General features: G+C 62.7%; 1 protein-coding gene across 1 annotated transcript; it reads left to right on the forward strand.

Annotated features, from left to right (window-relative positions):
- Positions 1 to 3,838: 3,838 nt before the first annotated feature.
- On the forward strand, positions 3,839 to 14,634 carry MAB21L4 (mab-21 like 4). The gene is given in 14 exon segments (XM_060107259.1): positions 3,839 to 3,980; positions 4,744 to 4,930; positions 5,519 to 5,766; positions 5,769 to 5,879; positions 5,882 to 5,914; positions 5,917 to 6,036; positions 10,150 to 10,332; positions 10,414 to 10,502; positions 10,589 to 10,716; positions 11,601 to 11,799; positions 12,143 to 12,295; positions 13,460 to 13,475; positions 13,478 to 13,815; positions 14,542 to 14,634. Coding segments are annotated over 14 exon segments (2,040 nt in total).
- The last annotated feature ends 1,221 nt before the right edge of the window (positions 14,635 to 15,855 follow it).

A 15,855-nucleotide genomic window follows, 5' to 3' on the forward strand; every position in this document is an offset into this window, starting at 1 on the left:
GGGCCATTAGAGGGCTAGAGAGCCCTCAAGGAAGGGCTCAGCCCTGGGCCCGGGCACAGCCCCCGGGGAACGCTCTGGAATGAGAGAAGTTGTGATGGAGATGCTCCCCATTTGGGGGGCCCCAGTGGGATGGGCCTGCGGGCAGGGTGGGCTCAGGGAGGACCGTGGCTGCCCTGACCCCCCTCCTCATGGGCTCTGCTGGCCGGTGCCCTGGACCCAGAGCCTCCCCCTGGGGCTTGGAGAAGGTGCCCAGGGCCCGCAGGCAGCGAGGGCCGTGCTGTGGCCTCACCCACCGGCCCCTGCCCAGCACGTGGCCACCCCTCATCTGTGCACAGGAAGGTCCCTCACCATCGGGCCATTGCTGCGTTTTGTCACCGTTCCCTCCTTGAAGCAGGAACCTCGCTGGGTTCTCCTCAGCCCCTACTGAGTTTACAGTGACAGGTCACCCACAAACTCCCTCAGGACAGTCCGCAGTCCTGGCCGTGCCGGGCCCACGTGTGGACAGGGGGCCCCAGGGGGCTGGGTGAGGAGTGGGGAAGCTGAAGCAGGGCCAGGCTGGCCTCACCTCTTTCTGTCCCTCGCTGGCCCCGGGGGCACCAGAATTTGCCACCCCTGAGCCAGACCCTCCCCAAGAGGAAGGGACCTCGAAACTCTCAGGAAAGCGTGGGCTTCCCCATGCTCAGGCCACTCCGGCCCTTGGACGGCCTGACAGACGGAGCCGGGGTGGATGCTGCCGGGCCTGCTGCGGACACGACGGGGGACCCTGACGTGTCCTCTGAAGACGGGCCACGTGCAGGGCAGCCTGGGAAGAGGGTGGGAGGCCGGGAGGGAGCGGGCTCCTCTGTCCCAGCCCCGCGGCCTCCGGGCCGCAGCTCTCGCTGTAATCGGCCCTGGGATCTGACTGGCGTTTGTGCCTGTCTAGGCTCCTCTGTGACTCTGTGACCCGGGCCCCCTCACCTCCCGTGCCCCCAGCAGACGTCTCTCCTGGCGGCCAGTTTGGTGGGACGGCCGGCGACAGCTCCTGAGAAGAGGGGCTCCTACTGGCTGATGTGGCTCAGCTGTCCCGGGTCCACCGCCTCTTTGGGGTGTGTCCTCTGCAGGTGCTGGACAGAAGTAGCCTGAGAATTCTGCTGTGGCACCAAAATGCAGCCCTGTTCTGCCCACTGGCTGGGGCGCAGCCTCGGGCACTGCCCAGAACTGCTGACTGCTGACAAGGCTGACTGTCCCCCTGCCCGCTGGCCCCAGGCTGCTGGTTGCCATCTGTGTGTCTGTGCCTCCCGGTCATCTGTCCACGCCTGAGGTCTGGCCATGAGACAGCGGCGGAGGCCCTGTAACGTGGTGCTGGGGTCAGAGGTGCCGCTGGGAGGCTCACGGTTAGGGACGCTGCTGCTCAGCCTCTTGGGGTCACCCCAAGTGGGCCCCTGGGCGTGTGTGCTGTGGGAGCGATATCTCATCGCCTGCCCTCTCTGTCCAGCTCTGGGGGCCTCTCTCGGCATCCAGTCCACTGCCTGGAGACCATGAGGGGGCCCATCAGTCCTGGTGTTTTGGGGTGGGGGATAAGTCTCAGGACGCATCCCAGACAGGGGATAAGTCCTGGGAGGCCACCAGGAGCAGAACCCAGCCTGTATTCATCCACTGGAAGGGCTGCCCGAGACTGCTGCCATGGGCGGGCTCTGGGGGACTGTCCTGGGGAAGGGGTGCGGGGCTGATGCATGGACCCTGTCCCCCGGCACCTGCTCTCGTGGCGTGGGTACAGCGGAGCACCAGGCTCTGCATCACGGTGAAGACAGGAGCCCGGGGGAGGGTGCCTCTGCCGGGGCACCTGGGAGGTGTGGTGCTATCGGGGCATTAAAACCCTGCCACGGAAGTCCTCATCGTCAGAGCTGAGACATAGGGGAAAGTCTTCACGGCCTTGGATTTGGCAATGATTTCTTGGATATGATACCAAAAGCACAGGCAACAGCAAAACCCAAAATAATAAACTGGATAAATTGAAAACTTCTGTGCATCAAAGAAGCCATCAAGAGAGTGAAAAGACAACCCTCAGAATGGGAGAAAATATTTGCAAATCATATATCTGATATCAGAATTAATGTCCAGACTATATAAAGAACTCCTACAACTCAACAACAGCAAACTCCAAACAACTCGATTTTAAAATGGGCAAAGGCCTTGAATCAAAATCTCTCTAAAGAAGACATATAAATGCCAATAAGTCCAAAAGATGCTCAACATCACTAATCGTTATGGAAATGAAAATCAAAACCACAATGAGATATCACCTCACACCCATGAGAATGGCCACTATCAAAAAACCCCAGAAGGGACTTCCCTGGTGGTCCAGTGGTTAGGACTCCATGCTCTCACTGCCGAGGGCCCAGGTTCGATCTCTGGTTGGGGAACTAAGATCCCACAGGCAGTGCAGCGTGGCCAAAAAGAAAACAACCAACCAACCAAACAAACAAACAAAAAGTCCCAGAAAATAACAAGTATTGGCAAGGATGTGGAGAAATCAAAATCCTTGTGCATTGTTGGTGGGCATAAAAAATGGTGGAGCCACTACAGGAAACAGTATGATGCGTCCTCAGAAAACTAAACGTAGAATTACCATGTGATCCAGCAATCCCACTTCTGAGTATAAACCCCAAGGAGTTGACATCAGGGTCTCACAGAGATGCTGCACCCTCGTGTTCATAGCAGTGTCCTTCACCACAGCCAAGTGTTCATTGATAGACGCGTGGATAAACAAACTGTGGCCTGTGCACACAATGGAACATTATGTATCCAGAAGGGGTGAAGTACTGGCATGGGCTACAGCACGCGTGAACCTGAAGACACTGTGCTAAGTGAAATAAGCCAGCCACAAAAAGACAAACGCTCTATGATCATCGCACTCGTAGGTATGCGGTCCTTAAAGCAGTCAAACTCAGAGAGATAGAAAGTAGAATGGGGTTTACCAGGGGCTGGGGGAGGGGGAGGGAGTGTTTAAAGGGGACCAAGTGTCAGTTTGGGAAGAAGAAGAGTTCTGGAGATGGATGGTGATCTTGGTGGCATGATGTGAATTTTTTTTTTTTTTTTTTTTTTGCGGTATGCGGGCCTCTCACTCTTGTGGCCTCTCCCGTTGCGGAGCACAGGCTCCGGACGTGCAGGCTCAGCGGCCATGGCTCGTGGGCCCAGCTGCTCCGCGGCATGTGGGATCTTCCCGGACCGGGGCACGAACCCGTGTCCCCTGCATCGGCAGGCGGACTCTCAACCACTGTGCCACCGGGGAAGCCTGTGAATATTTTTAATGTCACTGAATTTACACTTAAAAATTGTTAAGATGGTAAATTTTATGTTATGTTTTTCGTCACAATAAAAACATATCAAAAAGAAAAACAAAAGCAACTCAAATCTGCCTGCAGCACCTGGGGATCAAATTCTTCTCCCCCACCTGGCAGCTTCAATGAGCCCTAGTAGCTTCTTCGGTCCGGGCTGTGCAATAGATGCCACATCCTAGGGGAGGGTTGGGGTGACTCCGGTCTGGCCCTGGGCTGACTGACTGGGCCTGTGCGACAGAGCTGGGTCACCCTGCGTGACGCCAGATGACCGTGTGGCTGCTCCCTGGGCCTGAGACAACGTCGGCCCTGGGCCCCTTTCTCACCCCCCCTCCTCCCCACCCCTGTGCCGAGGCCCTTGGGACCCTCCTCTCCCCATAGACCCCTGCCCGCCCCGTCCTGGGCGGGCCACCCCATGGCCACCCCTGGCTTCCTTCCGCCTTGGAAAGCTTCATGGTTCAGCTGTCTGCTTCCCACTTGGAGGGCGGGTTACCTTCCCGGTGACCGCGCTGGTCGGCCACATGTCTGCTTCTCTTTGGGTGGCCCGGGTGTTCACAAACGCCTGGACAGCTCACCTCCTCAGGGCTCCCCCGCCTGCAGCCCCCATTGGACAGACTGATCCTCACAACCCCTGCCTGCGCCCCCTGCCCCCCGACACCACACGTGCATCTTGCATGTTGTGCAGGAACCGACCGGAGTGCCTCCCCAGGCTTCTCCATCAACCTTGGGGTCGATTGTCCCATCATCTCCTTCCACACCTAGTCCTGCAGCTTCCCTGCGTGTTTACGTCAGAGCTGGGCGCACACTGAGAGCTGGGTCCCTGTGAGAAAAGGCAGCAGGCTGGGTGGCCGCCTCCCCAGGGGCAGCCTGCCTCCCCTCCGCCCCCGGGCCCCTCCTAGCAGGTAGCAACCTCCACACCCTCACCCTCCCCCGAACCAGGGAAGAGGGGGAGGCTGCCGTGCTGAGAAGCAGGCCCGCGGGGTGGTGATGGGTGGTCAGGAGGACAGCCCCTGGGCCACGGGGACCAGGAGCAGGGACAGATCCTGGCTGCCAGGGCTCACGTCCTGTAACCCGGGGGAAATGCTTTCCCAGGAAATCACTGGGAATTCAGGGGCTCCAGCCCCAGGGCATCACTGTGCACGAGTCTAAAGTCCAGTAATGGGGGACAGTGGGTGACGTGGGATGCGGCCCAAATGGGCCGGGAACTGAGGGGACAGGGCGGGGCGAGGCCATGCCGAGGCCAGGGTCCTCTCCTCTGCCTGACGCCGGCCAACTGGGAGGCTGCTCTGGGGGGCACCCAGGGCAGGACCGCCACCTGTGTCCTTCCGGGGGCAAACCCCTCACCACCTGGACTGTCCCTCACCTGTGCCCGAGGGTCAGGAAGGAGGGATCCCAGTTCCTCTGCAACAGTGCCCCCTCCCTGCAGGTCAGAGTCCCATAGAGACAGAGGGGCCGAGGCAGACGGCTGGGCAGGTGCTGGAGGGGACGGCAGGCGAGGCTTCCCAGCCAGGCCGGGCGGTCCCAAGGAGACTTTCCCAGGAGCCTGGCTCGTTCCAGCTCCAGGCTCAGGTGGTGACAGCTCTTCTCAGGCTGAAGGGCAGGCAGGGTGGGAGGTGGGCACCTCCAGGGTCCGAGGGCCTGGGGCTGGGGGCCAGGGGCTGGACACACACCCTGAGTGGAGGGGCAGGATTCACACAGGCACTTGGGAGGCACCAAGTCGTCTGAGGCTGCTGCTTTAAGAGGGCACAGGTGCCTGAGGTGATATCCAGGTTGCTATGGAAACAGCCTGGCCCTGCCTTACATTTCTCATCTGAGCAGTGAGGATGCCACACGTCCCACCCAGTTTTGGGGGGAGGCCCCAACATCACAGAGACCTCATGGCTGCAGCTACCGGGCTGAGGGTAGAAAGGGGGTACCAGGGACAGCACAGCAGGGGGGAGGCCAGGCCCAGGAGGGGCGAAGTCCTGAGCCTGAATGTGCCTTGGGCCTAAGGTGAGAGAAGGGAGGAGCCAGGCCCTGCCCCCTGCCCAACACTCCTGTGACATTCCTAGTTGTTGGTGCCTGACTCACCCTCAATTCAGAGGCCTGGGCCCGGTTCAGCTATTTAACCCGCTGCATCCCGCCCGCCTGCCAGTCACTCGTGGGCTGCTGTGGCCCCACCTGCGTACCTGCTGCTCACCTGGGCGGGCACCTCTTCCCAGCCTGTCTGCCAAGCCGGCCTCAGAGCGGTCTGTGCAGGCTGCGCCCTCCGCCCTGGCCGCAGCCATGGCTGTGCAGGTGCCCCTGTGGCACCAGTACCTGCAGGCCATCCGCTCGCGGGGGGCGCCCCGGGCGCAGGACTTCCAGCGCGCCGAGGACGTGCTGCTCTCGGTGCTAGAACAGGTGCATGCCCTGGACCCCCGCCTCCTCGTGGACTACTCCCGGGACCTGGAGGCCTTCCAGTTTGCCCTGCACCCCTCATGGAGGTGCCCCAGTGGGTGGCCGCAGAGGCCCTCGTGACTGAGGAGGGGAGGGCAGGGCCGGCCTGGATGCTGCCGCCGGGCGTCCCCGGGGAAGGGCCCGGCCTGAGCGGTGGGTGACAGACGATGTCTTCAACACCCCCCGCAGGGCAGCGCCAAGTGCCGTGGCCACATCATGCCCAGCAAGGTCCTGCAGGTCCCCAAGGACCTTCTGGTGGTGGCCATCGTGCACTGCAAGCACCACGGCCTCATCACGTCAGGTACAGGCCGGATCACTCTGCACGCATGTTTGTGTGCACGGGCGTGTGATTCCTCAGTGTGCTTGTGTGTGTGACTGCAGGATAGTGAACGCATGTGTGCGTACACGTGTGCGTGTGCACACATGTGAGTATATGTGTTGGTGTGTGAGCGTATGTGCACATGTGCACAGGTCTGTTTCAACGTATGGCTCAGTTGCCAATTGGCGTCTTGGCCCTGAGGAGGTTCTGTGGCCGGAAACTTTCAAGTGAGCCAGGGCTCTTGGCCTCAGTCTCTCCCCTGGTTGCCTTGTTCATGTGATCTGGTGGGTGGCGAGTGCCGGCGTGGGCAGTGCTCCTGGCAGGCCCAGAAGTTATGGGCTTCCTTCCAGCAGGGGCTGCCTGGACCTCGAGGGCGTTGGAAGAACGGGCCAGCCTGTGCCGGGCCCAGCAGGGCGGGGACCCTGGGTGATGAAGCCCATCCTCCTGAGGGTCAGGGCAAAGGTGGCAGGGCTGGGAACCAAAACAGAGTGTCCTGCTTCCCTTGGGAGGGGACAGGTATGTGGTAATGGTGGCCGCCACCTGGTATACGTCTGGCCCTCACATCTGTCGTGAGGTCAGCAAGTGGGGATGGTCAGCCCGCCTGAGGGACAGTGACCGGCCCTGGGGCTCTGGTCTGGCTGCACATCCAGGCTTGGGCCCACTTGGTGTAGGGACCTCAGCTACCTGGACCCGGAGGACTAACCTTTCCCCAGGGTGCTTCCCGTGGGTTCTGGGGAAGCCTGGCATCTGTCTGCAGGCTAATGTGAGGGACCCCAACCCCAGAAGGGGTGGCTGCCAACTCCGGCCCCTCCCCAGACCTGCCTGGTGACCTGGGGCAAGTGACCACCCTCTGGGGGCTGATGATGAAAGTGCCCTTGTGGGGCGGCCGCAGCCCATCACTGGGAGCTCCTGAGCCCGTCCCCACCGACAGCCTATCTGGTCATCCTCTGAGTCTTACAGTGACCGCAGGCAGCTCGGCAGGGGTCTTTCTCTCTTCTCCCGTCCCTCCCAGCCCTGTCACCTCCAGGCCTGGAGACAGACCCACCAGTTGGGGTGAGCTCTCAGTCTGAGAGGCCAGGCCCCTCCTTCCCATCCCCTAGGTTCCCATCGTCCTCTTCCTGCTGGAAGCCACACCCAGGCCTAACTTCTCTGGGCCCACAGGGAAATTCCAGGTACTGCTTCCTGACACTTGCCTTAAAAGGGAAGCAGCACCCCAGGTGACAGGCTGCTGCCACCCTGGGAACTGGAGAGACCAGGGGGGCTGAGGTGGGGAGTGGCTGGGACAGTGGCAGGTGTGGCCGGAGTGGCTGGGACAGTGGCAGGTATGGCCGGCTGCCTTCCGAGCCACCTTTTTGTGAATAAAACGTGTGACCAAAGGTAGATAAGGAAATGAAACTGCCCATGGTGGCTTTGCATGACAAGTGCCTCAGACATTGAAGTGGGAGGGGCCGGGGATCACTGAGCCCCTTTCTTCCCTTAACTGATGGGGGGACTGAGCCCTCTGTGGGGAACGGAGTGGCCCAGGTGTGGCAAGGCCAGGACCCGCTCGGGGCTAGGTCCCAGGAGGTGGCCCAGGAGCCGCCCTGCAGGAGACTGTTGAGAAGGGGCCTGCGTACCGGGGGGCGGGGTCCTCCCTGCAAGACCCCCAGGGTGGTGGGTGGCCCAGGGCAGGCAGCGCAGGCTGTAGGATGGTGGGGAACCGGCGCCCAGGCTCACTAGCTACGGAGACTGATCTCTAAGGCACATGCTGAGGACTCCCTTTGGAATGTGATGACATGCCATTCAAGCCCCAGCTGGTCGGCCCCCTGACCTCTGTCCCAGGCACCCTCTCTGGGCAGTGCTGGGGAGGGCAGGGGGCCACTGTTAGTCAGGGCCTCGCGTAGGTGCCCCTCCGGCCCCCTGAGAGACGCCCGCTCAGCGCACCCTCCTCTCTCGGTGGTGTTCATTTGTTTAGGGGAAGGGATATCTGACGCAGGAGACCAGAGGACCCTGGTCATGCCAGAGGGCCCTCATCTCCCCAGCCCCACCACCCCATGGAAGAGCCCCTCCTGGGTGGTCTGGGAACTCTTCATAGGGGAGTGGGTGCTGGGCTGGGCCCCATGGGGTCTGAGTCCGGGGAGGGGGGAGGGAGTGGGAAGGACGTCAGCTAGAATATGTTGTCTGTGGTAGCAGGAGGAGAAAGTTCTCGAGCAAGGTCTGGGGTGTCCAGTGGAATCCAGGGCCCCCTCCTGGATGAGGGCAAACCCAGCCAGCTCCTCCCAACCTAGGCCTGCAGGGACACTGTGCGTTCAGCCCTGGGGCCTGGCCCTGACTCTCACCTCGACGGCCCTTCTTACGAGGTGTGCCACGGGCCGGGCCTGAGATGGGGGCTCTCGTGCATGGACCACACCGGGTCTCTCGGGGCACCTCAAGAAACAGGAGGGGGCGGGAAGGAGCAAGCAGTTCTGATCAGGAGAAGTCCAGCCTCAGCCCGACCCTCCCGGCCTCTGGAGCTCAAGTGCCCACAGAGGCTGCCCCCTATACCCAGAGGACCCTCACTGGGAGGGTGGGACCTGACTTCCAAACCCCGCTGGGCAAGGTGGCCCAGCAGCCAAGGTTGTCCTCTGCAGAGGGCCTTCTACGACCCACTGGGCACGGGCCCAGGAAAGAGGTGCTGGGGCAACAAGGGTGCCCCCCGAGACGCTTCCAGGGGCCTGAGGAGGCCCTGGGGTGCGTGGAGGCAGTGGGTGCGGCCTCAGAAAGCAGCCACTTAGAGGGAAGGGCTAGAAACCTTTTTCCAGCAGAGAGCCGCGGGTCTCAGAGCTGCCTGGGGCCTTGGGGGCCCTGGAGGGAGGACCTGTGGGAAGCACCCAGCCCCTCCCTGTGGGGCCGCCCCACCCCAGGGTCAGGCAGGCGAGGGCTCTCGCACCCAGCCATGGGGCAGTCCCTGGGGACCAATGTCGGCGCGACCCTGCCCCCGCAGAGCTGCTCCTCCCGAGCCATGCCCCTCCTCCCGCAGAGAGGGCGGCTGCGAGGCGTGGAGCAGCGGGCGGGCACGGGCAGGCCTGGGGAGGCACAGGCCTCGGGGGTGGGGCGACGGAGGGTGAGGACGCTGCTGACCTGGGCACCCGCCAAGGGAAACCTCGGGGCAGGTGCCGCTGTGTCACCTGGGCCGCAGAGCCAGACAGCATCCCCACCGTGCTAGCACGGGGGCCACGTGGCAAATACCGGACCCTGGGCGGCTTAAACGACAGAAACGTATTTCCTCAAAGTTCTGGAGGCCAGAGGTGCAAGGTCAAGGTGTCAGGGGGCTGGTTTCCCGAAGGGCACTCCTGGGCTTAGAGATCTGCCCTCTGACCGCGTCTTTTCCGTGCGTGCAGATCCCCACCGTCTGTTCTGTAAGGACAGTCTCACAGGGTCAGGCCCACCCTCGCGGCCTCAGCGCACCTTAACCCCCTCTCGAGGGGCCTTGTGTCCAAATACAGTCACAGCCCGAGGTGCTGGGGGTTGAGGCTTCTGCACAGGAATTCTGGGGGACACGACGCAGCCCGCGTGACAGCCGTGCAGGACTTCCCTGGGGGCGCAGTGGTTGGGAATCCGCCTGCCAATGCAGAGGACACGGGGTTGAGCCCTGGTCTGGGAAGATCCCACGTGCCGCAGAGCAAGTAAGTCTGTGCGCCACAACTACTGAGCCCACAAGCCACAACTACTGAAGCCCGCGCACCTAGAGCCCGTGCTCCGCAACAAGAGAAGCCATTGCAGTGAGAAGCCCACGCACCACAACGAAGAGTAGCCCCTGCTCGCTGCAACTAGAGAAAGCCCGCATGCAGCAACAAAGACCCAACGCAGCCAAAATAAATAATTTTTTAAAAAAAACAAAAAAACCCCAGCCGTGCAGGGACTCGGGGGCTCCGTCAGCCCTGTGCCTGGCTCAGGTTCCAGAAGGTTGCAGGCCTGGGTGCGGGTGAGGCGTGGGGTGAGGGGTGGAGTGAGGGGTGGGGTGGGCCGGAGGAGCCGCAGGCTTCAGGTGGGGGGAGGGCGGCATGGCTGAGCGGGCAGGAGGGCCGTGGAGGCTGGCATGGCAGAGGGGCTGGCATGGCGGGTGGCTCGTTGCAGGCTCTCTGAATGCGGACAGCCTGAGGGAAGAGCAGCTCGGCCCGTCCCTGCTGGTGTCCAGCGGCTGGAGAACGATCTGCTTCAACGTGGTGCCCATGGTGCAGAGGAAGCTCAGGGTGCCCGCTCTGGAGCGGGCCCGGCTGGTGCCCGGCTTCCCCGAAGGCGGCCTGGAAAGGATCATCTGCTAAGCGGTGGCCCTGGTTCTGGCCAGCGTCGAGCACGGGAGGCAGGACGCGCTTGCTGGGGCTGTGGGGTCCTCGGGAGCCGGCAGGGAGGGGCCGTCGTCCCGCTGCTCCCCGCACTCCGGGCAGGAGGACCTGCGGGGTCCCCCTCCCGCCTCTGCCTTGGCAACTGTACAGCGCTGCTACCACTGGGGTCTCAGGGAATTTGGCATCCGACCAGAATGCCCGCTCCCTGCTGCCAGCTTCACCGCTCTCAGAGCGGGGAGATGTGCCCTCTGTGCCCCAGGAAGGGGGCTGTCTGTCAGGCAGCGAGGAAGGACTTGGAAGTACAGAGGGCTGCCCGGGACGGGACCCTTCACCACCCAGCCCAGTGCCTTCAGTTCAGGTGGGAAAGCGGCAGAGGGGTCAGGGGACTTGTCCAGGGCCACAGGGGTTCCTGGGGCAGCTGGGAGGGGTCCCCACGCAGCGAGGGTGGCCAGAGTCTAAGGAGAGGAATTATCACTGGGGCTTTGCTAGCGTCCTCCATCCGGACTGCTCTTCCCAGATGTGTGTCCCGGCCCTGAGGCCCCACCTGGGGTGTCTAGCTGCAGATGCCCCTCCCCTGCCCAGCCCTGGAGCCCCAGCAGCCCCTCCTAGGGTCCCCGGTCTCCTCCGCAGTAGCCTGCCTGCAGGGAAGGGGAGCTCCCGCGTCCGCGTCGGTGAGGGGAGGTGGGGGGGGGGCCTGGGGCAGAGGCTGAGCTCCCCTGGACACCTCGAACCAAGGGCTGGGGACGGAGTCCCCTCCAGACCTGATACCAGCAGCTGGCGTGCAGGGTCACTGTGGTTTGTCCAGGGTAACTCACCCGCCAGCTCTCATGCCTGGGGTGACACGGTTAGGAATGTGACACGGTTGCAGTCGCAGGGGTTTTGCTCTTACAGTCGAGTTGATTCTTGGAAGCAGATGACGTTGGTCAAGCTGGTTGTGCCCTTCTGTGGTTTTCTGCCCTCGGGGAGTCCCAGCAGAGAGCCTGCAAGCCCCGCCCCCAGGGCTCCCCAGCTGAGCCACCTCTGCACAGAGTAGGGGCGTGTCCAGGCGGACCTCTGCCCACAGAGGAAAGGGAAGGGGTGAGCTGGGCCGTCACTTTCACAAGTAAATGGAGAATGGCCTTTCCTGTGCCCCATCCGCCACAGACTCAGGCTCCGCGACCCATGAGTGTCCAGTATTGAGACCATCAGAGAGCGGAGCCCACAGGGCACCGTCCTCAGGTTCCGTCCCTTTGGTCCGCTCAGCAAGTGCCGCTGGTGTGCAGTGCCTGAGCTCCGAGCCCTGCTGGAGGGCCAGATTCCGAGTGTGCAGCTGCTGGGGGTGGGGCAGCTGGGCTTCTCAAACGGGGCCTGGAGTGGAGATGTCACCCTGCCAGGCCGGGTGGCTCCACCCAGGCCTCTGCCCGCGGACCAGGAGCTACTGCTTCGCCCCGGGCCAGTCCCAGTGGCACCTCCCAGTCCACACCAAGAGGGCTGGGCATGCCTGGGGGCACCCTGCCTCCCTCCGTGCTCTGGGGCCTCAGCAACGACGTGGGAAGTGGGCTTCTCACACTTGCTGCCTCATCAAGTGTACTTTCCAAAAAGCACATGGGGGTGGGCCGGGTGCAGCAGGCCATCCCCTGTTGTGGTCTGGGCCGTCTCGCGGGGCTCAGAAGCTTCGATCCTGGCAAGGCCACAGGGGTGGGGGGGGGGCGCTGTCTTTTCTGGGGATGAGCTGGGGATGCAGCCGCCTGGCTGCCTGGCCAAGGCCCCAGTGCTGACCGAACATGTGTCTATCTGGGCTCCAGCTCTCCACTGACTACCTGCTCACCAGGCTGCTGGCTGTGCTGGGCTCCCTCCAGGGCCATCACCTGGATGGCCTCTCCATCCTGGACCGGGTCAACCACGAGAGCTGGCAAGAAGGCGGCAAGGGCCTGGGCCTGACCCTCGGCCACCTGAAGGTACGTGTGGGGGGCTTGGCGGTGCCCTGTACCTGCTCGGCCTCCACCAGACCCGTGTCCGTAACCAGGGGCCAAGGCCGGGGGCACCCGGGTTGGACCCTCCTGCCGGCTCCACCGGTGGACAGCCTGGACTGAGCTCTGTGTCAGAGGCCTCCGAGGCCTCCTCCGGGTTCCCAGGAAGTGAGACTGCAGCTCCTGAGTGTGGCCATTGGGCTCAGGGCTCTGGGGCACCTCAGGCCAGCCTCCCCATCCTGGGGCCAGAACCCACGGAGGCCATCCTGGGCCTGGGTGCAGATCTCCAATCAGACCATGGGGTTGGGCTGCATAGAGTGGGCACTCCGGCCAGCTGGTGTCAGGCCTGGAAGCCCCTCTGTCCCCATGCCCCTGCCATCCGGGCCTGATCCACCCCACCCCGCATGGCTGTGAAGGGGAAGCAGCTGAGCCTGGGAGTCTGGGATCTTTGCTGAGAGTGAGCGGTGGGTGAGAGCCGGCAGGGAAGACGGCTCTGCAGTGAGTCCCCGTGTGCCCTACCCCCCGCCCCTCTCAGGCCTTCATTGCCACCCCGAGGGGGTGCCAGCTGCTGAGGGGGTCCCGTGGTGTGGCACACACTGTGCCTCCTGAGTCCCTCAGTGAACGAGGGGTGACAGGGGTGTGGAAAGAGAGGGTGCAGCAGGGCACCTTGTGACAGGAAGGGACCCCGGCTGGGGGCTCAGGGTTGGGGGAAGAGAAGGTACTGGTGCGGGGTGGGGCAGGTAAGTCCATCCTGGTGGCTTCAGAAGTATTCTGGGCCCAGGCATCCTGGGCACACAGACTAGGGCTGGGATGATGCCACAGGATAGCGCTCTTTGTGTAGGGCTGTAGGGCATCAGTAGGAGTTCGATGAAGGGTGGGGCACATGGGAAAAGCCCAGAGGGTGGGTAGGAGCCTCAGAATCTCCTGAGAGGCATCCTGGGAGGCTGGTGTGGGACCCTGGGGAGAAGAGAGGCGCCAGGGCGGGGGCAGCAGGCAGGGAGCGGCTGGGACTCGAGCTGGGACCGGTGGGGGTGGGCAGGGGGCTTCCAGGGTGGGGTGCAGGGTGGAGGGTGACGGCCTTGGTGAGGGTGGTGGGCTGCAGGTGGCCAGGTGGGAGGGTGGGGGGGGCCTGAGCCGACCATCCCGCCGCAGATGGTGATGCTATGGGCCGCATGCTCTTCCTGGCACCCGAGGACTGGGCGGAGCTGCAGGGCGCCGTGTACCGCCAGCTCGTGGTGCTGCTCTGCTGTCTGGCCACCAGGAACCTGCTCCACTTCCTCTACCCCGAGTGGAACCTGCTGCAGGACTCCGGCCTGGACCTCAGTGCCCTCTCCCAGCGCGTGGAGCGCTTCGCCAGCCAGCCTGAGGCCTCCCTGCACGTCCGCGTCACCCACCTGGGCCGCAGCCCCCCGCCGCGAACTGGCAGTGGGGTCAAGGCGCTCCTGCAGCTGCCCGCCAGTGACCCCGCCTACTGGGTCACTGCCTACTTCAACGTCCTGCTGGACAAGGTGGGGGCAGGGCAGGGCCGGCTCACACGTGGGTGCGGGTGGAGGCCCGCTCCACGACCCCCGGTCAGGAGCCGAGGAAGGTGGGTCAGGTCAGTCCTTGGGACAGCGCAGCGAGAGCATCTGTCGGGGAAGATGTGCCTGCTGGGGTCAGATAAGCCAAGCCCCAACCCCCGGTGGCCCCGAGCACCAGGGCCCGTCTCTGGGAACCAGGGTCGCCTGCGCCTGCCCCTTTCTCCGCCCGAACCCTCCGCAGACCCACACTGGCCCAGTGCTCAGAGCCCCACCTGCCCAGCCTGGGGCCCCGCTGCGGCCATGCCCACTGGGTGTTCAGGTGCTGTCTGCCAGCTGTCCCTCTTTGAGTGCCAAGATTCAACCACCTGGGCTAGGCCTCCTCTCTCCCACCCCATAGAGCCCCCTCTAGCTCCTGTCCCCCAGGGCCAACTCCCACCCTCCTTCCAGGGCACATGGGGCTGGGGTGGTGGTAGTGGGAGGGGTGATGCACGCTGAGCTCTCAACCAGCACCTGATGGGGCTTCCTCTGTGTCAGGCCCATCCAGGGAAGGGCCAGAGGAGAGGGCAGGTCCACCTGCAGGGAGGGCTGCGCAGGCAAAGACCCAGAGGCGGAAAGCCCAGAAGCCAGGGAGTGCGTAAAGTCCCACGCTGGGCCTGGGGCCCCGTCACGGCCCCCAGATATCACCGTGACCCCTCTGTCCTGCCCCACCCACAGTTCCAGGTCTTCAACATCCAGGATGAGGACCAGATCTCGGCCATGCAGAGCATCTTCCTGAAGACCGAGACCCAGGGTGCCGAGAACTGCTGAGCTGAGTGCCTGTCTCAACATCCTCCTTCTGGCTACACTGCCCCATGGAGGCTCCTGGAACATTTGGAGAAGGGAATGGGCTTCACCTAGAGTGGGTGGGGGGAGGGGGGAGGGCCTTTGTCCCCTGGGACCACCTGAGCCTGTCCAGGGAAGGCCCTGTGGGAGTCTGGGAGTGCTGGACAGTGGGTCTCCAGAGGTCCTGGGATGGAGGTGCCACGTACTTCACGTGGCGGTTGTTGACCCATCCATACGATGTCATCAAGACTCTGAAAACCAAGAACCTGCGTGAGACCGGAGCTGGTCCCCACCTGCGTAGTACCCTGATCCGCGTGATGAACTCTCGGTATCTGACCTTGACTACATCAGTGCGTTGCTTGTACACAGTGTAGATGGTACCTACTGCTTTTTGTGTGTCTGCAGGGAGATTATTTTTCCTGGAAACATAAAATTAGAAAACGCTTGTCTGTAGACAGGCGATCCAACCCTCCTCCCCTCTCCGTGAATGACCCCCGCCTCACCCCCAAATCCTCACCTTCCAGCGCATGAAGGAAACACCTGCAGCCGCACCACCAGCCGCTGCTGATGCTGTCATGTGAAGTCAAGTGGCTTCTCCTGGCGTCTGATGCCAGCCCCTCCGTCTCTTCTCTCCGCCCTGTCTCCCACCTGCTTCTCTCATCACCTCGCTGCAGACCGCCTGCAGCCCCTCACCCTGCGGAACTGCTCACCCTCCATGTGTCCCAGCCAGCAGGCGTTTTCTACTCTTCACTCTCTTTGCCTCTCAGTGACGTTACTCCTCGGATTCTGAGCCACGGTCCACACCCCGGGGTCCTGAGAAGGGGCCTGCAAACCCTGAGCAAGTCCATGTAGCAGCCACTTCCCTGAACCTCCTCCAGAAAGACCTGTGGCCACGGAGAGGACATGCAAGTTTCTCTGAAGGTTGTGGGACTCAGGACCAGAGTTGACACTCATACAAGGAGACAAAAAAATACCATGATACCCCCCACCCCCCCACCCCCTGCCATGAGTCAGGGGAGGTTGCAGAAGACATTATCTTGGTCCAATCTGATTTGTAATGGGTACAAAGTGTCCAGGCCCACCCTGTGGTCATTTCCTTGCTGTTTGAGGTATATCAGGATGGATGACTGTACTTAACAGGAGTAAGAGCCACAGTGGTAGGAAAGGCCAAGGGGAAGTCTTTAAAACCACCTACTCCCATGGCCA

This window comes from Mesoplodon densirostris, chromosome 8 (assembly GCF_025265405.1).
Source record: "Mesoplodon densirostris isolate mMesDen1 chromosome 8, mMesDen1 primary haplotype, whole genome shotgun sequence".
Taxonomy (NCBI): domain Eukaryota; kingdom Metazoa; phylum Chordata; class Mammalia; order Artiodactyla; family Ziphiidae; genus Mesoplodon; species Mesoplodon densirostris.